General features: G+C 40.4%; 1 protein-coding gene across 1 annotated transcript in view; it reads left to right on the forward strand.

The window, feature by feature from the left end:
- The first annotated feature begins 1,060 nt into the window (after positions 1-1,060).
- Positions 1,061-23,242, forward strand: part of GRAMD1B (GRAM domain containing 1B) — a 140,181-nt gene continuing 117,999 nt past the window's right edge. The window contains exon 1 of the mRNA XM_076358421.1: positions 1,061-1,127. Coding sequence (XP_076214536.1) covers positions 1,102-1,127 — 26 coding nt within the window. The 5' untranslated portion in view covers positions 1,061-1,101. The remainder of the gene's footprint in view (positions 1,128-23,242) is intronic.

Genomic DNA, 23,242 nt, shown 5'->3' on the forward strand with positions numbered 1-23,242 from the left:
TAAAAAGTAGGCTCAGATATCTGAATTTCAGGCTTACACAATGGATTTTGACTTGATTACAGTTAATGAGAACTCGGTGTCCAAATCCTTAGGGCATGTTTTTAAGAAAGGAAAATTTGGTCTCTGGTCACTGAATTAAGACAATGTGCAAAAGCAAAGTAATCATGATCAGGAAAAGAGGATCACATCAAAGCTGTGAGCTTGTTTTGGCAGAGACAAGTGGTATGCTCTATGCAGAAGCGGTTTAATGCTAGAACAAACCTGATTACCCATTAACCTGCTCTAGCTCAGTATCTGTGTCTTCTGTATGTAATTTTTGTCAGGTATATATAGTCCTAGTGCCCTAACCTCTCTGATTCTGGGAACAAATAAATACTTAAAATCCCAAAGAGCTGTATTCTTGCTGCAGATGGCAGGAACAGATGCACAAAACCTCTGACCCTCTCTAAATCCCTCTGTAAACGGAGGAAGTATAAATATTCACACCACTCCACTGTAAGATTCAAGCCACTTTCTTTCCACGTCCAGTCCTGTGTGTTTGATTACAATGTGGGATTCATTTAGTCTAGGCACCCTCTTTCCATAGCAGACGCTTGTTCTGCTGATAATGGGTTTTGTTTGTACCTTCCACATCTGCAGCTCTTTTTTTGGGTTTTGTTGGTTTGGCAGCCTCCTGTCATTCCTTTAAATATCTCTCTTTTAGATTACATTGCAAAATCCCACCTGATGTGGAAGAGGGGTTTCTCCAGGAGTGGCTCTGAGGGGATGGATTGGAAAGCACAGGGAAAGGAAGATCCCTTAAGAGAGCTCCTGCTTCCTGCCCTAGAGCCAGAAGAGGGTTAACAAGGCACACAGCTCCCGTGCAGGCAGTGTGTGCACTTGGCAGTGAAGCGATGTGCTACAGTATGAGAGGAGTGGAGCAGCTCTCTGTTCAGTTTGCTGGCTGTCAGACGAATCCTGCATCTCCGGAGCTAGTGTCCGGCTCGCGTTGAAGGGTCCCCGCCTCCCAACCCTTCATCCTGCCTCTCTGCAATGGGATCTTCCCCTCTTCACACGGTGGCGTCTGACCCGGGCATGCTGCTGTGAGGCGCTGGCTGATGAATGAGTGCTCCTCCAAGCAGAGCCAGGTAAGACAGCCTTATTCTTGTTCACATTCCAGCCGGGAGTCAGTGACAGTACCATAGCCACTGGGTTTTCATGGTCTGTGGGAAGCCAGGCAGATACATGACGGTGCTGGTCTCTTAGCATGGAATAAAAAGTACAGTTCTTTGGGGACACTGTCATACTGTCCCCTTTGGAGGTGTCTATGAGGGGACTTGCATCGTCTTATCAGCTATATTCCCTATTTGAAGCATTGAAGTTACTGCAAGTGAATAGTAAAGCTATTAACATGGACTGTTGAAAAGGCTGTGATGGAAAAGATAGGCTTGTATTTTTGGAGGGATAAGAAATTCTGTAACTTTTCACTTGTTTCATTTCACAAGATTTAAATGTCTTTGAGACAGGTCTTTGAGAGTCACAGTATTAAAATACTACACACCATGTAAAAATAGAAGGCATGTGTCTTTTCACACAGGAAGGGTGGTATGTTCAAATAACTGTATACTTAATAACATAGCATTTTGTGGACCTCCTGGATATTGCAAAACACTTGTGCAGATACTGCTTCAATTTTAAAAACAAGCTTTTTGCTCTATTCTCATATCTCTTAATTCTGTGGGTTTTTTCCTCTAGTTTCTTAGGTTTTTTCTTTTAAAAAAAGATCTTTTAGCTCTGTCAGCACATATTCCTAGCTTGCACATTTAAGTGATTGCCTTGGAAATAGCATGCTAAATATGAATTAGCAGGCTACTGAATGCAGCAGGTTAGTCTAGCCTTCTCATTTGAGTTGTCAGAAAAGCTATTGCAACAAATTAGTATCAGTCTGACCACATTTTTCATAGCTAGTTGTCTATGTGCTTTTAGAATGAACTTAAACAAGGCTCCTGAATATCTTATATATAATTCATACATATACACATATATGTATGACAGGAGGCATTACTTAGCGCGGTAAACGAACAGAGTTGCCAAAAATCCTTGGTTGGAGTGCGGGCTGAACTAGACAAGGATTTTGACCACACATTGATTATTCTGTGAATATACTCGGCTCATAAAACACATACCCACCTAATCTTATTAATAGTGATCCTTCTCAGAAGCAGGCGTTGGGCCTTAAAAGATGACACTGTTAATCTTGGTTGTTAGCTGGTTGTGATTCTCTGAATGTTTGACAAAGAGAGAACACTTATAAAATATTAGCCCTGTATGTTTACAGGTATAGAGTGAATGCAGAAATTGCAAACTTCAAAAGCCACTGGAATTCTGATAGAAATGTCAAACTCTGAAAGATAAAAAGCAGATGAAAGCTTGACTTAAGGTCTAGGAAGCATTCCCTCTTTTGTTTAGTCTTTTCCAGAGCTACTTAAGTGTCCTGTTGCTTATAGCAATTGCAAGCATGTAAACTGGAAGAATACTATGATTTGTGACCAGAGCTGATTTGCTTGTCTTTCATTTATCTAATAACAAAATGTTGCACCATGTGATATATAATCCATTGTGCCTGTGTGCATATTTCATGAAAACATGCTGAAGCAAATAGGGAAAAAGAAATTTAAGGTCAGTATGGAGAGATCAGGTGCTGTTACCATCGTCTGCTTTTGACCTTTCTCGTGTAAGAAGCCTGAAACAATTGGGTTAAATGTTAAATAAGAGATTTGTTAGAATTATATGAATTTTCATGTTTTAAGGAATGACTGTGATTTGGATCTTGCTTTATGTGGATTAGATGACCTCTGAATGGTTCTTGTTTCTTTCCCTCTGCAAACTGTATTCAGTGAATACTAATGACAAGACTACAGCTCAGGTATTGGAAAACCAAAAGTTTAAGGCATTTGAAGCTCCTCTTGCCTTTTTCCTCCATAAGTTTGGAAGCAGTGGGGTGAATACTTCAATCTTTGGCCTATCCTGGAAAGAACATGGTCTCCTTAACGCTTTATAGCATCAGTTTTCTTTTGTGAATGTAGATGTTTATCATTAAAATTCATCTGGCAATTTATCAATTCCTTGCTAGGAAGTCAGAGATCAAGGACTCCTAGACAAAAGAATGTTAGGAGGGAGCACAGCTAGAGCACCACCTAATGATGCTCTTGAGGGTCCTGTGTGTGCCAAGGACGCATGCTGTTGAGGTTCCTCAAAGGATGTGTGCAAAAATCTAACACCTCAGGTAATGGCTGGAGTGTCTATTAGAACAGAAGTTCCTGGCTTTCATTTACTGACCAGCAGCTAAGAATGTGCACTACTTAAGTACAAAATATTGCTGTAGTTTAACTATTCCTTGGCTACCTTGGAATAATCCACGCAGGCTGAAGTCTGATGGAGTTTCTCCATTTTTGAGATGGCCCTTGCTATGGAAAAGGCAGAATCCCCTTGTAAGCCATTAGCACTGTTTCCCTGCGGCAACAACAGTCAATTGCATCTGTCATTGGACCTGGCCTGTGTCCCAGCTATGAAACTGAGTGCTAGTGAAGTCTTGGGAGAGATGGTGGTGTAAATCATTGGGCTAAGAGGAAATGCGAGGCCTGTGCAATGGCTTAAAAATGTGTGTATGTGGCAGCGGTGGGGAGAAGAACCTTGAAGAGAGGTCGAAAATGTTAAACTCTTGGGGAATGTATGGGCTTTAAGTAGCATACCTGCACACCCCTTCAAACACCATGCCTTACTGTTGGCTTAAAGTGTCTTTTTCATTTAAATTTCACAAAGGAAAAAGGATTCTGCTTATTCAGTTGAGGAGCAGGAGTGTATTTTGACCTTGATGATCAGTACAAGCTGGAATATGTACCATGTATAACTAACAAGTCATTTCTAGAGTGAAGAGATATTTTATGGAAAGGCTGTGCATGCTGCCGAAGGGCAGAAAACGCATGATTCTGATTACCTTGCATCTTGAAAAAATTCTGAATCTTGGAGGAGACTATATCACCCCCAGGAAGAAAATTAAGCAAGTGAAGTGCAACACCTGACAGGGAATAATCTTATGGTATGTTTGGCAAAACTTTCTATGAAGGTTTCATTTATAAAAGACAAAGAATTTATAGTTGACTGTTGTGTGGGAAATACTGTGTAGCTAGACTGTAATGTGCCTGTATCAGAGGTGAATTTAAGCAGAGAGTTTGAGAACTTGTTCAATTCTACGTAGAACTACTGTTTACTATTTCTAAAGCATCTGTTGCTCTTTAATTACATTAATGACTTATGTCTTACTTAACATGACTATTCACACTCCTTTTTTTTTTTTTTTTTTTTTGCAAATAGACTTCTAAAGCCAAGCTTTTGTCTTGAATTATAAAGGATGAGGTGCTGGAGTTCTGGGCTTGTGGTTAAGGAAGAATTTTACATTGATTTGGGGATGAGCAGTAATGCGAAACAGCAATAGTAAAAGGCACTGTAGGAGAAGAGGAGGGGTAAAGCATAGTCTTACCTGACCTAAGGAATACAATCATATTTTCATGAGCTTTCATGGCATGGTTTATTTTTTTTGATCCAAAAAATAAAATTGCTGATTATAACACCGTATCTTTGGCAACATGTTTGGTATGCCTGTGGTTAGCATATTCTTTTAGTGCATCATGCTTAATAAATGCTTCTATATGCATTGATCTTGTGTGTTGCAGAGCAAGATGCCACCCCACTTACACCCATTGTCACATTTGTCATGCATGCTGCAATCATGTGAACTTGTGATCTGTGTATATATTCTCCTGATACGACATATTGATGCTCACTTGCCCTATGCACTTCATGTCTGTTCCAAGCTACTTAATGCAAAGGGTTGTGGTACAGAAGTTTATTAGTAGTCTACTCTGGAAATACAGAGATCTTGGGTCTCAGAACAGAGTTGAATACTGCAATAAGTTTCTGTGGTAATGAAGGGCAAATCAGTTACTCTCCTGTGCTTCCATGCTCTGATGAGTCTTTATTGGGGAGGCAGGTGCAGGGTGATGTTAAAGGCAGTTTCAGTCCTGTAGTCTCTGAAATAAGTTACTTCCTTATAGGAGATAAAGTCAAACAATATGCAAGCTCAGTTGGATCAGGTGTGCAGTCAGCAACTTACTGAGTACATATGGTGAATTTCATTGCATTTCGTATGTACAAATTAACAAGTGTGAAACAAACTGTGTCCTTGATCTTGAAGGCCTTGGGTTTGTCTACAGTCTAGCTATTCATGAAAGGCAGGATCAAACATGCTGTTCTTGGATGGCAGATGAACGGTAAGATCTATATTTTAAACTTCTATTTAAAGATATAATGATAGGTTAGTTAGAGAGCTAACACAGGACACTTGGAGGCTTGGGTTTTGTCCCTGCTCCATTGTAGACTTCCGGAGTGACAGTAAGTAGATCATTTAAGGTCAGCCATTTTATGGGTATGCTGGTGTTGATTTTGGTGATTATTTGAGTGTCTAAATGCTGTTGAATGAGTGTGAGCTGTGCTGGCCCTCAGCCTCTGGCAAGGAGGATGCCAGCATCATCCTAGAGGATGTTGTAATGATAAATACAGAACAAATAGAGAAATGCTATGTAGTTGTAATGGGAACCAGATGAACATCTTAACTGATAGACTAGAGATATCATTGCTTTTAGACTAGCACTACTGTTTTTCCTTTCTTCTGCCCTCCTCCAGACTGCTTAGATTTGCTTCTTTCAGATACAGTCTATTCTCTAGCTTGTGGTAGCTATACCAATGACTACCTCCAAGACCTCACGTGTCCTGGACCCCTTTACTTAGTTTTGAATACTTTGAGACTGCTTGCTATGCCATTCCTGTGTCTGGTTCTGGGATTTGGCTTGAAAGCTTGATGTGAAACAAAATAGTAGCCCTGTTGCCTGTGGCAGTGCCTGCTGATGTTGTTCCATTTCAGAGAATTATTGTTATTGTTTGTCTGTTGCTTGTCAGCCTTGCACAGCAGTGCTGTGGATTTGTAAATATTTCCCTGTTGCTGTGGGGTCTCTTGAGCCACTGAAGATGTATGCTGTATAATCATACAGTGGCATTCTACCACTACAAGATTGTCAAAATGTGGGTGGTGTCCTATGTAGTGTCTCCTATCTGTAAACCAAGAATAGGTGTCATGCTTTTCAGCTGTACTGTTCTGCAGCCTATCTAGCTCCTGTTGATCCACAGTTTTATTTCTGTTATCAGCTTTATGCTATTTCCAGCACTTCTCACACATGCCCACGTCTTTCTGCATCCTTTTTCCAGCCTCCCCTCCTCTCTTGGATGTTTGGCAAGATGGACACCAAGGAATTGGGCTTTTATAAGGATGATGATACTTGGCTTTCTAAAGTAGTTTAAAATGGACTGACTTTTGTAAGGGATGGAAAAGGTCATGCTTCTGGCCATGTGTCTGTATCTGCTGATGGTAAGGAAAAATTTGGGGGTGGGGGATGGAGGTGTTTCAGATCTGGCTGTAGAACATCTTTCCCTATTCACACATGAGGCAGGAGTAATAGATGAGAATGACGATGCTATGTTCTAGCCTTGCAGCTGCCATGTTTTGTGCTGTGGTGTGTTAGGCTTTTCTACGACATACACCCAAATTCTGAATAGTTGCCCTGTATTTTTTCCACCACCACTTCCTTGTGAGACAAATGGATCACATAGTGCTACTTGTGTCCTATGCATGCTACAGTGGAAGGAAGAGGGATTAGAAATGCGATTCAGAGATAATTGTGACCATCTTCAGCCCTTATGTCTTTTAGGAGACGCTAATGTAAAAGAACAAGCTGTTGTCTCTGCCTGTGGTGTGACACTCATCACTGACACATGATGCAGTAGAAAGGGCAGAGACCCACAAGCTGGAGAACCTTGCTGCCTTCCTGCTCCCTTAAGCAAGGAGGGAATCCATCCAAAAAGGAACAGTTTACCTGATCTGACAGACTTGGTTTTCAAGTTAATTGTATAAAATGTGGAAGAGAGCATATACAGGGAAGGAGGATGCATCTTCCCCTGTGCCTTGCTTGTCTAATGCTAAAATAACCAGGTAGCTCAGAACCTGAAAGTGTTTGTGCCATTTGGAGGGATCTTTGCTTTCGGTAGGACAGAGCACAGCTGGGTAGAGAAATGAAACTAAAGGCTCAGTGTGCTGGTGTAGGCTCTAGTGCTGATTGAGTGTGAGATTTCTGCAGCTTTCTCTCACACATTTCCATTTCTAACTAGGTCATTTACAGTAACCATGCTTAGCTGGCAGGCCTGACAACTGCAGCAGAGCCACATGTTTTCTCTATTCCAATTCTTACTTAATGTATAAGGTATGTATTTTAAGCAGCTCTCATGTTAAATTCTGCAGCGGGGGGTTAGGAAGAACAGAATTGGCATGCTTGCAGGTCCCGATGTATACGTTAGGTTGTTTGATGATACCACAGGAAAAACTTACTCCTAGAACTATGGGTTACTCTTTCTTACATTTTTAATTAACTCTGTGGCAGGGAAAGAGGACAAATAACCTCAAACATTAACAGACAATCTGTGTTGAAATAGAAGATTAATCAAGGAGCAGCTCTGGTGCACTGTTGTGATTGAGGTGAAACTGCAGAGTCCAGCTAATGACTTAATAGTTGGCTGAGGCCTGAGTCCCAGGAGAGAGCACTGTTAGGTTAATATTTTTTTCCCAAAATGATTCATGATCTTTCAGCTTGCAGTACTTGCTGGCAGAGTATTTGTAAGTACTAGAAAGGAGGGGAGATAAGCTTACTATACTTATTCCATCTTAAGTTCCTTGGAGCAGTTATTTCTATACCTGCAATTACCTATATGCAAGGCACCCAACTGTGACCTTGGACTGCGGTTTTCTAGAAACTATTACAGTACAACTAACTTGCAAAGGAGAGTGCGAGTTCAAATAAATGACTTTGCAAAAAGGTGGCTTCTAGACTATGCACGAAACAGCCCACATAGCATCTAGCATGACAAACGGCTAGGAAGATGGCCTTCAAAGGTATCTCAAAGCAAATATGCATATATTTGTCATAAGCTTTTTAAAATGTAGGGAGATGTATTATGTCCTGAAAATAGTTCCTGTTTGAAAGATCTGCTAACTACTGTTATGTTTGTGGTATAGTAGATTCCCTTAAAACATGCCACTGCCTTCAAGAAAATAGAGAACTGGCTTTACATAAGGGACCACTCACATTGAACAAGACATGATTTTTATCCTGAATTTTAAAAAATTTCCCGTGGAGAGTTAGACATGGTGATCTGCTGTTTGAAATTCACCTTCTCAATCAGAATTATTATTTAAGCCTTCAGGTTGCTGATCAGGATATAGGTATTAGTATGTTGTAATCTACAGAAGCAGATTTCTTGGTCAAGTGTTTCCAAGTTCTAAGAGGATTTGCATTTCAAGGTACACAAAGTGAGCACTGCTCCTATGGCGTCTGTGGATGCACCACTGCATAAATGTTGTCTGGCTATGAAAACAGCTTGATCAAGTCCGATATTGTCACGTACGTATCAAAGAGCACAATCTGCTTTTTTTTTACCTTGCATGATACTATTAAGGATATACTTGGATGCATTCTTTGAATACTGGTGCCTTGCACCCCAAGTTTCCGTGACATTTTGCACAGTATGAGTCTGGGAAAGTTGCATCTAGGTAGCATTTTGTGATACAACCTGCAGTGTCTGGGCTACACGTGATGAAGATGTGCTTCAGGGATTGTGGCCTTGGAGCAGTGACTGGGAGACTTGAAAGGATACTAGTGTGCTTCTGGTAGAGCTTAGGCAGGCTAGGACCTGGTACTGTGGAGTTGGTGTGGTGAGATGCACAGGGTGTCTGTGATACTAAAAATAGGAGCTCTGTGCCCAGTAAAGAATTACTGCAAGCGGAGAAAAAATCAAGCTCAAGCCCTAGAAATCAAGCTCTGAAAACTTTTTTTTTTTGTCAAATGCAACTCTAAGGGAATAAGAAATACTGACACATTCATCCAGGGAAGGCAAGCCTCATGCAGATTTCCTCCTCCTGTGCTGAGAGACTTAAGTAATGTATCTATGGCAAACAGAATGAGAAACTAGCCAAAGCTATTTTTATCACCTGGCCCCTGTCTGTCTGCTGCCTGTTCCCTTCCTTTGCTCAATTTTAGTTTCTGTCCCTCAGCTGTCCTTTCTTTGAAGTGAAGTACACCTTTTCTCACATTTTGAATCTGTTTCTGCATTTGCCTGCTAGATGCAAACCCATTTTGTGTTACTAGTTTTAGTCTTGCAACCTTACATTCCAGAGAGAGAAATGAGAACTCTGTTAGGCTTGGCCTGGGTTAGCTATTGCCTTTCAGTAATGATGCTTTGCCCTAGCACTTCTTACATCTTATGGCCTCAATGCTTTTTATGCTTTCCCTCTTCTACAGGTGAGGAAACTGGTGTAGAGAGAGAGCGCAAGTCATTGTGTAATGTCAGGCATGTTTAAAGGTCATGTTACAAAAACAACTTGGGGATTCTCCTTTTGTTGATGGAACTTTGTGGCCGTTGCTTGTAAATGACTTGTAACTCCTTGTAGCTTCACATGAAAGTGTCCAGAGCTACGTTCTCTTTGCAGTATATGCACTTTTGCTTGTGGACTCTCTTGGGTTGCTTCCCTTGTAGAGTTCTTAAGAAGCATTTAAAATAAAAAAAGTGCCTATGGGTGGTGTTCATAAACTTGCTGTGACATGCACACAAAAAAGTCAGTTTAGTAATTCTTACCTGCCTTATTGTGAATTCTGAAATTTCAGTAAAGTGGGAACAGAACTTGGACTTGCTGTAACTCCATCTTGAGTCTTCAGAGCATAAATGCTGGAAGGGCCTAACCTCTTGACTGAAGAGCAAGAGGTTAATTGGATTAGTAGAGCTAAAAATGAATAGCTTTGACAGTAGTGTGCTCAAACCCCCCAAGCTAACCCAGGCAGGTTTACCAAGAGTCTTGCTGTAGAGAAGGCTTTAAGACTTGGTTTCCTGACAATGCCAGGTCAGTGATCATACTTAAGACTTAAAGAACCTGTGCTAGAAAATGCTCTTGAAACAGGACACCTGGAAAAGTGGTCAGCAGGGTGGAGAAAATCAGTAGCTTGTTCATTATGCCTGTGTGATTGTTTGCTGTGATGTCGTCCATGGTTATGACTAGTCCAGCCCTAATGAAAGGCATGAGAAAGATGGCTTCTTTCCGTAATCAGTTCCACCCTTTGTGCTGGGAAATTGTTACAGAATAATCTGTTTCTGATCAGCAGGATGGAAATCGCAAACTGTAGCTGGATACAAGTTTTATAAATGCCTTAATCCTTGTTTCTGCATCAACCCACACCCCTCACCTACCTTTTCACCCTCAAGTTCATCTGTGTTATGACTGAAAGAAACATCCATATAACTGTCTTAGTTCATTTTTATCCTGTTATTCCTTGCCTTGCACTCTGGAGACCTCTTTAAACAACTCTGTTGGCTGTGTGATATTTTATCATATGAGTCACTGCAGCTGTCATCCAGCCAAGATGTACACATAGAAACTTTTTATTCTAGCCTAACTTACCATTTTCTCCTCTACTTTTCCTGATTCTTCTTTTGCTTCTACCAGTTTTCCTTTCCCTTCTAATATTTAGCTTTTCCTGGCTCTGGGGTACCCAATAATTAACCAGTATTTCACACTTTGGTTTTGAAGTCTTACGGGTGGTTGGCAAGATAAAATCAGTAGACTGGAGACACAAGTTCCTCAGGCCAAGGGAATTTTTGTAGCCAAATTGGTTCTGCCACATTTTCTACTTGGTGGCAAAGTTGGCCAGTTTCCTATGCCTTTTTTTTTTTAACTGCAGAATCAGTTACCAAATCTGTGAGATCTTTTTCCTTGGCTTTCATTTGAATCTGTATCCTTTCTTCTACAGGATAGGGTACCCATATGCAACATTTGTCTTTAATCTCATCTGAACTGAACATCTGCTCTTCCTTGCCTTTGCCAGAGAAATCTTTGGGGATCTAGGCTAGATAGAAGGCAGGGGGAATCTAATTATTTAGTGTTAGGCAGTCTAACTGTCGAAAGACTTACTTCCCCCTTGTGTCACAAGGGAGAGAAAGGAAAAAAATGTGACTAGTGTGTACAGAGGCTCTGGGCTACCTTGGTAGTCTGAGAGAAGCTCCTCATTTCATTTTAATGAGACCTTGGGGTACAAAGGCAACGGTATCTGATCTGTCACTTAGCAAAGCTGGAAGAGAGCAAAATGGGGCAGTGTCCCTAAAGCTTTTAACTTTGAACTTCTGTGAGGCAGTCTGCTCCTCTGGACTGGGAATGTTTCAGCCTCTGCCCTGCTAGGAGATCACTTGATACTCATGTTTTTTGGCTGCTTTTGAGCTGTCTGTGCAGTGCTATATGGGTGTCTCAGATCTGGAAATACTCTACCTCCATCTGCACCAAGTGCTGCCCCTGAGCTAACAAGCCCTTGGAGAGCTCAAGGGGTGTCTGTGCTCCCTTTCTAAGCCCTTGTGATCTTATGGCTGGAGTAAGCAGATCAGGCCAGCTGTATGTTTACTATTTGTGTAGGTAAGCCTTTTATTTCTTAAGGTACCTTTGAGGAAGGGCCTATCTCTTACGAGTAGTTAAAATTTGAAGACATGGGCCCCTAGCATCTACAGGAGCTCCTTGGCTCTAATGCTGTACAAATAGTATTGTTCTTGTGTAGATATTATCCCTATATATGTGATGGTGGAGATGGACGTGAGGAATTTTCTGGGGAACAGGAAATTTAACTGGAGCAGGAAATAAAAATGAGCTTTTTAATCTCAGTAGTGGTTTATATGCTAAACTGTTGTCTTTTCCAGTGGAGTATGCTTGGTGCCAGAGCATAGATGATATGGATTGCAGCTGGGGGACATAAAGCCAGGCTCCCCACTGCTCAATACTAGCTGATGCAGCTCTATTGAAATCAATAGAGCTGCTCTGCTTTATGCTGGCTAAGAACTTTTGCCTGGAGTGATTTGCTTTTAAATGTGGTCTTGCAGGGCTGTCCATGTCACTGCAAGTCTGTGCTTTTATGTGGCCACATCTTTTCATTCATTGTCTCCTTTGGTAATTGCAGAAATTGAGACTGAACAGAGTAGGCCAGGTAGCATTACTGAAGGTATTTCATTGGGTGTGAAGAACAAAATGCACGTAAGAGCCTTCCAGAGAAGGAATAAGTGCTTTTGTTTTGCTTTCTGCAGGCACTTTCTGCAGGCATTGCTATTGAAGGCAGAATTCTTTTTTAAACAGGTCTAGTGCTGTTCCCAAGTTGGCTCTCTCCTTTGACTTGACTTGTTGAAATGTCAATTAATACCAAACAAAACTTAAATTTGGATGTGAAAAGGGAGATGGGTCGAGATCTCTCTATTTAAACACTATTGAGTACTCTAAGTTTAAACACTATGGAGTAGAAGGGTTTAGAGTGGCTGTGGATATCAGCACTATATAGGCAACAAAAGAAACCTTTTGGATGTTTAAAACATGTTGTGAAGACCCTTTTGCTGGAGCTGATGTCATTAAGTACTGTGGCTCAAATTCCAGGCCCTTGGAAACCACTCCTAACCCAAATGGGGCACTGTGACTGTTGCTCTGTTTATTTCTAAATGCAGCTTAGTTTTTACACACTTGTTACTATGAGATCGTGCAGTGGCTGCTTTAATCTGCTTGTTTTTAAGAGGCAATTGAGTTCTGCAAGCAGGGGTTTTAGGCTTGTTCTGTAGCTTCCCTTCCCCCCATTCACGAGTTTTTTCCAAAGTGTAGGAATCTAAGGAGTTTAATGCTGCTCTGATGTCAGCCTGTCATTCTTCTGTGATGTTTATTGATGGTTTTTTTCTCCTATTACTCAGTGAAGGCCTAAATGAAATTATTCTGGGATATAATTTCAATGTCAAGTATAATTATTGCTGAAATGATCTGCTTACTAGTGCCCTTCACTCTCTGGAGACATTCCTTCATCCTGAAGGGTGAACAGAAATTGAGATGAGATTGCTTGAGGCCAAAACCTGTAAGCCTTGTCTGCAAGAGAGCATTTTCTCTTGCCCTTGTTGTGATGTGATGAAACTTTATATAAGAGTATGTACTTTATGATTAAAGGGACTATTAGGAGTATAGGAGTAACTGGGTCTCTCTGATCTCTGGCATAACCCTTCAGGGCTGAGGGTTAGCTCAGTGTAGTCCAGGGTTTATAGTAGCAATCTGGAAGTCAGCATCTCCTGGGTTACGCCCTTCTGAAGATGGGCATCAGTGACTGGCTGGATGATTCTGCACAATTCTGCACTATGGGTTTAGAGCAGATGCTTCTGGGTTTTTTTGCAACACAAGAGAGAGAAAATTCACAAATTCATATGTCTGCGTCCTATCCCTTGCTGCTGTGGCAGCTGTAAGACTACCAGCTCTGCTTCCTCAGTTTAAAAAAAAAACAACCCACTATTTATAAAACCTGTGAAATGGCTTTCACTTAAGCATATTTTAGTATCTTGTGTAACAGTACTCATGAATCTTATGGTGTCTTGGTGCAATGGAGCAGGATTCTGCTGAAGTAGTTTAGCTGACTGCAAAACTGCCAGAGAGGATTTGAGTCCGTTTTAAAAATGGGAATTGGGCATCTTCATCTGCTATGTGGGTTGGGAAGCATGAGAATGGCAAAGAACATTTCATCTTTAACCTCTGTGGTGGATAGAGAAAGTACAAGACTCTTGGACTTGTTTCTGTAAGAACTTTGACAAGTTGGCAGAGGCATCTAAAGGTCACTTCAATGACTGCTTTACTCCAGCCAGGAGTAAAGTTTCTGAAGGGTTCTGTTCCTTTAGGTATCCTTTTCATGGGTTTACATATTGCTTTTCTTTTTCTGTTGGCTTCTGGCTCCCTCCAGACGCAAGAGGGAGAAGAAAACTAATCACAGCAACATAGCAAATCCATGTTAATAGTTTTACTATGAGCATGCTCAAAGATATGTGCTGCATATGTGTTTAAATATGAAAATAAATGGGGTAGAGTTTTGTTGATGGCAAGTAAGCTGCTCTGAGTAACAGCTTGGCATATTCAAATCCAAATGTGCTGCTTCCAAAATGTCATAAAATGTACGTGTAGCATTTGACTGTCTGTGTGCCATCTGTGTGTTTTCTAGTAAAGCTCTGAATAACTTGCTAATTGTAACTGTATGTTGTTCCTTTCTTTAGCACCCTTGGATTGTAAGCAGAATTCCTGACATAGTATTTTTTTTCTTGGGGGTTTAATTCAGCTGCTTATTCTGCTTTACTGGAACTCTTATCTGAGGAGGAAATGAAGTCAGGAACTCTTACACCTACTTGAGTGTTTTGAATTAAGGAGTGATCCCATTAAAAAAAGCAAAAGGCCCCCACTAAAAGGGGGAGACCTCAGCTTCTATACACTGATCAACAAAAGATGCAAGTTAATGCATCAGTATCAGACAGAAATGGAGCTAATGAAGTGATCTGAGGAGAGAAAAAGGGAGAGAACATAATGTAGGCAGGTTGGAGAAGATTGCTTAAGAGTAGAAAAAATAAACACTTGAGTGGTCTGTCAAGGTAATTCTGTTCGGTGGTAGCAGTAAATCTGTTAGCAATGCACCCCTGAAGGATGGCTGCTTTCTTGGTTTGAATTTTGGATAAGTTACTGCAAACCTGTGGACAATGTCCCACTGCTTGTAGTTCTAAACTGCCATCTTCATGGCGATAATGGCATATAATTCTGCAGTCAAGATGCTACAAACAGGCTATAAAGTCAAGTTCTCCCATTGTGGGAATACTTGAATTGCAGTGCTAGCAAGGACTATGGATAGCAAAATTATGAATTTGGAAGAAAATAGGGAATTTACCATCAGGTGCTTGGGCGGGTCTCAGCTTTCATAGTATTGGCTGGGAGATGCAATCAAGGGATACAAATTCTGTACTTTTGAGACTGGGAGGAAAAAGGATTTTGTGTATGTATTTCTTTCGAGAGAAAATATTGGAAGACGTTATCTGAAGATAGCATCTTCCCTGAGGCCCCCTCCAGTGCTTAGCCCCTGAGTGTTGCACTATGTACCGAGTTTTACATCTGTGAAGATTTACATTTATGTAGACAAGATAAGCATCCTCTAATATCTTAAATTTTCAGAACTGGGCAGGCATAAATACTTGGGAGAGGAATATTCTATGCTGAGGATTGGGGCAGAGCAAGCAGTACTTCTTTAGCTGTTGTCTTAAGTTCTTGGCTGTTTAAAGCCACTTAATGGCTTGAGTTTTGTAAGTTCTGGGGAAAAATGGAAAGGAATGGGTGAGTAAGTAAAGTTCAGGCAAGCTGAAGAATCTGGAACATTTCACCAGGGAGCTCTGTGATGTAAATTCCCCATAAGTTTAGGACTACAGGCGTGTGCACATTTTTCTCACGTGTAACTGAGGCTGTGACACATGTTAAAAAACTTAGCCCTCCTTGTGAATAAAATAGAGCATTAGCTTTATGACAGTGGCTGGACAGTTGCATCTGAGGTCTTCAATGCAAACCAAACTTAAAAGACAAGAAAATGAAACACTCCTGTGAGATCCTACTGTATTTTTAGTCATTGCTACTTGCTATATTTTGACCACACATTGTCCATGTGGGTGGCTTACTTCTGAATTAAATAAAGCAGCACACAGGCAGATATCCCAATTTACTTATTGTTGGATCCCTGCACGCCAGTAAATTGGTGCTTTTATATGAGCATTTTAGTATGGATCAGAATTATACTTCTGAATCAAAACTTCCAGTCTGACTCAGTGTGCATGCTATTTACATAGACTGGATTGCTTTCAGACAGAGCTAAATTGTAGGATGTACTCCTTACCATTGAAATGCATTCAATCCACAAGACCAGATTAAAAAAAAAAAATTGCATCTGGAATGTTGTCAGGTCCTCAGTACCAACTGTTTGTTTTTAGAGCTCTTTTCACCTGTGCTGCTTGCTAGTATGGATGCAGCCAGTGAAATAACCTGTGTAATGTAGTCTGTGTGAGGTTTTTCTGCAGGTATGTATCTGTCTTGTGCTCTTGCTGGTGTCTCACTGATGATTTTACTACAATTTTTCTTTGCTGAGAGAAGTAAACCATTTTCATAGAAGAAAACCATTTAATTTGTGATCCAAAGAAAACATGCAGTCTTTCATGAAGTTCTCTTGGAACTGAGCGGAAGCTTGTATTCCACAAAGTCAGACCCAAGTCTTATTGCAAACGTATGCATTAAAACTGTATAAATTAGCAAATGTGTGCCGGTGTTCTTAAGGTCTTCTCTGATAAAGGAATAAAAAGGCTGCTGTAAAGGCAAAACTCTGAGAAATTCTAGTGATGATGGGCACTGAAAAGACTCACCTGTGAAGACTTTACCATTGCTGCAGCCCCAACTGTAGCATTTTTATCTGTTCAACACCTTCTGACTCTAAGTCATGTTCCAAAGCCTTAAATTAGCTAAACCTAATCTTCCTACTTTGTCTTTACAAAAACACAAAAAAAGTTACCTCATTCTTCTTCCTGTTCTGCTAAGTTCCTGTAATAGACCTGGATTTCAGGCAGGAGGCTGTTTATGCCATGCCCTCACTTTTTTCTGGCTTTTCTGCTGTCCTACTTCCCCACCAGAAATGTGTTTGTGTGAGGCAGAAGCTCTTGTCTTCCGTGCTTGTCAGCTGCTTTCCAGATACATAACTCTTCTGTGTTCCAGACAGCACAACAAATGTGCATACCCTTATAAAACCAGACTATCTTTGAGATGCTTTCAAACTAGTGTGCTAGCCGGTACAGTTCCCATCAGTCCTCTTTCCTTTTGTCATTCCACAGGGCAACTGTCAGCAGGTTGCAGATAAGCATCTATTCAACAGATTGAGTTGGTTCAAAGTAGGACTCCTTCCCCAAAAAAATCTATTTGTATGGCATATATGTCGTTAATGATGCTGGGTGAAAATGGTTACTTCAAATATTAGTCAACCTGTTGTTAATTTTCATGACTGGATATGCAGTTGGTCTAGGTGTAAAATGTCAGCTCTAATATTTTGAGGCACTGCAGTGTCTTGCTGGAAAGAAAACTTAGGTAAACAAATTAACAAATTGCATCTGTTTTCCTAGTGTTCCTGACTTAGACTTTGTAGAACTGCTTGATGTTGCTGCTTGTGCTGGAAAAACCCAGCTCTGAGGAGATGAATTTGGAAGATGCTCACAACTTAAGCTGTAGAAAATGTTTCTTCAACTGCTGTTAATTGTGGCAAGGAGAGAAACACAATAGCCCAAGAATGGAAAATGTTTTTCAGCTTCAATCTGTACAACACTGATACCTCATGCCTATTTACACAATCCATGTAGCGATATGATTGGCAGTCCGAGATAAGCAAGACTTGTTTGTGCTTTTGATATGTGAAAGAGTGGTTATTACAGGAGTACAGGTGTCTATTGAAGCTGTATGCAGCATAGTTTTATTTGGAAGGTGTTTACTTAAAATTGATTTTCTTGATTTATGTATTTGTTCCTGTTCTTTTCACCAACTCCTTATTAAAATTGTTTGTCTGAATGAAACCAAAGGTTCCAGAAATGAATGACTTCAAATTGTAAACTTACTTTGAGTCTAGTTCTTGCTGTAATAATGCTAGCCTTTTGCTCAAAGCTCAGCTTTGATTCTCTTCATAAGCATATGGTGAAAACCAATTCTGAGCTCCAAAGAGACTCGATTCACATAATGCTTGAGTTTTGATGGCTCTGTTCCAGTGAACTGAAATTTGCCTTTTGAGTTTGTGATGCCTTTTTTTCCCCGTAGGTTTGATTTGCTTTCTCCACTGCAGAATGTTAAAATTTTCCAGCTGTAAATAGCAGACCTGTTATAAGGGCTGGAGAGATGGTTTAGAAAACTGGATTTGCTGAGAGATAGACAACTAAGGCTATTCCTGAGCCTTTGAGAGGGGAATTTTGTAAGGAAAGTGTTATGTGAGTTAGGTTTTGGCAAGTGATTGGGGGAATGTGAAATCAAGCAGGGCAGGAAGAAGTTTGAGAGTTGTGGTGTAAGGCTGCAAAAACATGAAATAGCAGAGTTTGGAAAGCTGGGGGCAGGGCAGGATATTGTGTGTGCCTTTGAATTCTGGTCTTATTAGAGAAAAGTCTTGCCTCACATTAACTTCATGAAAAATAGGAATAGCTTCTGTGAGTGCTGTGTGTGTAGCCTGTCTGGCCATGAGATGTGTTTGTCTGTGGCTTCACAATATTTCACAAGTTCAGGGTTGTGAACTACAGCTGGATGGATTAATGTGAGTTTCCAAAACTGTTTGAATACAAAGTTCTTTTCAGGTAAATATAATCTGAGAGAGGGAATGGAAAAAGCTCAGGAAAAGGCTGAGACTATAACTGTATCTCTAACTCTGTACCTTTTGTAACTCTGCATAAAATGTTTCTTCTCAGATCTGTGGAAGAGCTCTGATTTTTTTTTTTTTTTTTTTTTTCCCCTGGAAGAATTTGAGACACTACCATATCTGTTTGAATGTTTCCTATGCTTTACTTACCCTCATCAACGCTTAATGAATGAATTGAGTATTGGCTGAGATAATGTGCCTGTTTTGCAGCTAGGGAATGGAGGTGCAGATAACCAGCTGCTCAGGTAGTTTCAAATAACAGCATTAAATAATTTGACTGAGGTTAGTGGACTAGCATGTGCTGATTAAGGATCAGATTCGACTCAGTTGCTCTAGGCTTCTGATCTATTTAAATGCTTATTTCACCATGAGATAAGAGCATATGTTTACTTCAGAGTACTACAGAGGGAGCTCAGGGTAACTGCCTCAGACTTAGATGTTTAGGGTAGCTGACTCTCTTACCCTCAGTGACTAGAGCACAATCCAACAAATAATATGCATTGCTATGGTTTAGTCTTCTGTCATGTGAAGAAAATGGGAATTTCCAGAAGGCTTCTTGCTGTTTCTTCGGTTAGATGGTGCCCGTTCCAGAGTCTGCACTTCCAATGTTGCCTCAAAGAATAAATACCATCTTTTTCAAAAGAGGCTGATCTGGTGATATTTGTAGATAAACGGAATGAAAATTTACCAGAAATCTCCCTATTTTTCTTTCAGAGTGGGCTTACAGATTTGTAAGGTTGAAAATAGTTGGGTGTGATGTGAGTGTGTGAATTTACGGACCTCTCCTAACCTTTCTTAGCTTGGATCCTATTTAATTGTGCCAGGCTGCACTGGACTGACTCCTAGGTTTAGTAGTGGTATGATGCATTATAACCCTATAGACAGATGTTTGTACACCTCCAGTGCCTGTGGGCACTGGAATCACTGGTCAACACCTGATCTCAAGTATGCCAGGAGTTCTTATGCCATTAGATCTCCATGCCAGTCATGAAGCAGGCAGATACTTGAATGACAGCTTGCCTGGTTTGCATGGCTCTTGTTTTACATATTTAGATGATGATCATCTTGGTGTCTTCCCACACAAACCTCCTCCCTTCATCTCCTCTGACAGTCAGTGCTTGTTTCCATGGAGCTATTTCATCCATACCTTAGGAAACCTTTTTTCTGTTCCCCTATAGACATAATTTGAGGTTTCTATGGCAACATTTGAGGAGGGAAGGCCCATGATATATTAAGCAAGTAAGAACGATTCTTGGTAAGACCCATGTATGATTGTATGCTCATAACACACATAATGGCAGTGTTCACTGCCCTATTAACTATTCTAGCTCATGTCAAATATTGTGGAAAAAAGCCTTGAGGGTCTGCCTGACTTAATAAAGCTCAAACTCTGAAAGTTACAGTTCAAAAAGAAAAGAGGAATTTTGAGCAGTTACACAGCATGACACAGTTAAGTTTACAGCTGTAAAGATATTTGAGATAAAAAAAATGAATGGTGTAATGTAACTTCATTCAATGTCAGCGAGTCTTCTAGAAGGATAGTAATAAGTCCTGTAAATCCATAAGCTTTTGTTTTTTGATATTTAAAGAAGTTGTAAAATAATATTAAAAATTAATTAAAGATAATTAAACTGATGTTATATCTAGAGAAAAAAATAGTACTTCCTTTAAACTTCCAATAATTATTTGGGGAAGGAAGTAAAATATTCACTACAAATTACGCAAAGGCCAACACCAACAGCATTGTGTAATTTAAGGAGTATCAGGAAGCGGAGTTCATTTGTGTTGGAAGCAGAGCGGAGATCAGGAAATGGCTGTAGTTGAAATAGCAGAGTCTGATCTGAGGCTCTGCATGTGGTGGGGTTGATACAAAATATCTAGACTGGAGCTGGTTAGAAAAAGATACTAGATGTTTTTTGGGGAAAACATGAAGGCAGGTCTTAAGCTACCTGAGACAGTTTTGCCACATTCTCTCCTACAACATCCCCGCTCCCCAACCAGCTATTTGAACTTCAATTTGAACTGATTGGAGGTGAGAAGAATATAGTGTGCTTAACAATAACTACTGATCTCTTATTTGTGTCACTTAAGGCAAATAGTCAAAAATTAGGCGTGTCCTTCACATGCCTGCATTCCGCTGCACTTCTAGAGATATTTTGCTTGGTCTGATCAAGTTGATGAGAGGTTTTGTTGCTTGTAGAGATTTCTGGATCGCATCCTGTGACTTGAGTCTTGAAAGATCCCTTGAAGAATCCTAGAGAAGGAAAAGGTGCCAAAAACTGTCCTAAGAAACTTAGCCCTGGGTATGTATGACAGTTCAGTGACTCGGAATTGTATTTCAGTGGTATTAACTGAGAGGAAGATGGGAAGGCTCTGCTGATGACTCATAGAGGGTAGACTGTGGCAAGTTTTGTGAGTTTGGCTGGTGCTGTGAGTCCCTGGAGGTGGATTATCAACTATTGCATTAAAGAAATGCCTGAAGAAAAATGACGTGAACCTTAGAAAATGTTAGCCTTGAGTCTTCTGTTAGAAAACTATAGCTCTTTGTATTCTTGTCACTTGCCTGTTCTTGAATTGAAAGTGACTAATATGGAGTATGTCCTGGTAAGGGATCAGTTTTAACATTCATATACATCTTTGCTACTTGGATTACTGACAGCTGTTGTTTCACATTGTGAGCTACAGTTCACTTTTTGCTCCTGTGTTTTGTGTGTATTTTCATAAGCAGCACCTGAGAGTGAAGAAAGTTGCATATAAGCAAAATTCCTGCTGCAGTCCAACTGATAATTCTTGATGGGGGGGGAAGAAACCCTTTCAGGCATATCCCAGTTTTTTACACATCCAATCGCTGTTGACCCCTTCTAGAGCGAAAAAGGATGTGTGGAATTACTAGTCACTTCTGAAAAGCTGTATCTTTAATGTTCCCTATATAAGACAATCTCCTTTCACATCTCTTGTCTGCCTTCTGTCCTAAAAACAGATGCTGCAGAAAAGTTGCTTCTTAGAGGAAGCACCATGTGAGGGACAGAATCTCATCGTCAGTGTATGCCTGCAGGCCTCAGACCCACCTGACAGCCGCTCAGTTTCCTTCCAGTCCTTGTGGCAGCTGCTAAAGTAGCAGTTGCTGCTTGCAGTTGCTTTCTGTGCTTGTTGAAATGCCGGAGCAAGCTGTTAATTTACTGCAGTTTCAGACAGATTAGGGCCAGTGTTATAAATGTGAACTTTTTTAGTCGTAGTCTTGTTGTTTACTGCCTCTAGCTTTGAAACTGCTCTTAAGATAGTGGTGGGAAGGGAGGGGAAGAGAGCCATGGAAGATCCTGCCTGATTCTCATTCAGCAGGATTTCCTACGATCTGGTGATTCTCCCTACTCCGCTTCCCCCCCTCCCTCTTTTCTGTCCCCATGCAAATCCAGCCTTCCCTCCGACACCACTGCAGCTCCCAAAGGTGATGAAATGAATCCAATGCTGTGTTTTAGAGGTTTCCCTGATGAAGATAGCCACAGAAGACTCCCTATGCTCTCTGCTGTTTGTTTGACCCCATAAGTGCTGCACTACCATGTGCATTTCATACTGGCTATTTGAAATGTATACTGAGCATTTAACTATTTAAACTTAGGCAATTTTAGTTCAAAAAGGTATCAGCTACCAAAAGGGAGAAAAGTGTAAGTGAAGGATGTGCAACAGTGGGTATTAAACAGGCTTGTTGATTGTAGCTTATGTTTTTTTTATGTGAGGCTGTCTGGAACAATACCAGCTTCCTTGATATATTTGTGAAGGAAACTGCAATAAATGTGGAGGAGTTTTTGCTAGTGGAATTGGAGTGTCAAAGTGCTATACAGAAAAAGCATTACAATGCTATGTAGGTCAATTGTGTAAAACAGTGATTCTTGACCAGTGATACACAAGTGAAATGACTTAAATACTGCTGTGCATACTGTAAATATTAGTCTGTGGTAGAATTGTATTTATATGAATGTTAGATGCTCTGTTAGCCTCAAAGATAAGGTAAGTGGTGGGTGCTTCTTGAGACAGATGGAATTGATCAGAAAAGTGTGAAGGGATCTCAAGAATGTGAGTTCATACAAGCCTTTAGTTGTTACTTAAATTGATGTTCACATCTTTTAGCTCATCAGTGGCCTATTTGAGTGAAATAATGGATCTTGGTCTCCTTTCTACTATATCTAGCTTAGGTTTGGTTTTGTTCTGGATCCCTGAAGTTATTTACCTGGGAGGTAAGTATCATTTTCTACATTGTACAGAGACCTATGGCAAAGATTTGACCGAGGATATACCATAAGCAGAGACAGAGCTATGTGTAAAACCTATGCTTTCAGTGGTTCTTGTTGGCCCCTAACAGGCAGATCACATTGATTGTAAGAGGATGCACACATCATCAAGTATCAGAAGTGGTCTTGGTGTGGCAATCTTTGGAAAACTATGATTTCAGTTGTCATTTTGTCCTAACTGAATTGATTAGCCTTGGTTGGAATGTATTACGTACGCAAAGGTCAAATAAATCCCTGAATGTTTCATTTATTTGTCAAACTGCAATATAAATGGGAGAGATGTCTGCTAGTAAAGTTGAAATGTCAAGGTACTACACAGAATAACCAGTATCAAGCTAATCTAGAGATCCATTTTGCCTTCACCTTTTGGGGTCCACCCTTTTCTGCAAGTTGAATCGTGAACTGTGCTCCACTGCTTAGTATCTGAATTTAAGCTCCCTTGACTGGAACTGCTTAAATCAAAGAGTTGAAAAGACTCATTTCAAATGTCTGGCCCAGAAACAAACTTTAGAAAAAGTTTTAGACAGAAAAATCTGACTTTCT

This window comes from Aptenodytes patagonicus, chromosome 23 (assembly GCF_965638725.1).
Source record: "Aptenodytes patagonicus chromosome 23, bAptPat1.pri.cur, whole genome shotgun sequence".
In the NCBI taxonomy this organism is placed as follows: domain Eukaryota; kingdom Metazoa; phylum Chordata; class Aves; order Sphenisciformes; family Spheniscidae; genus Aptenodytes; species Aptenodytes patagonicus.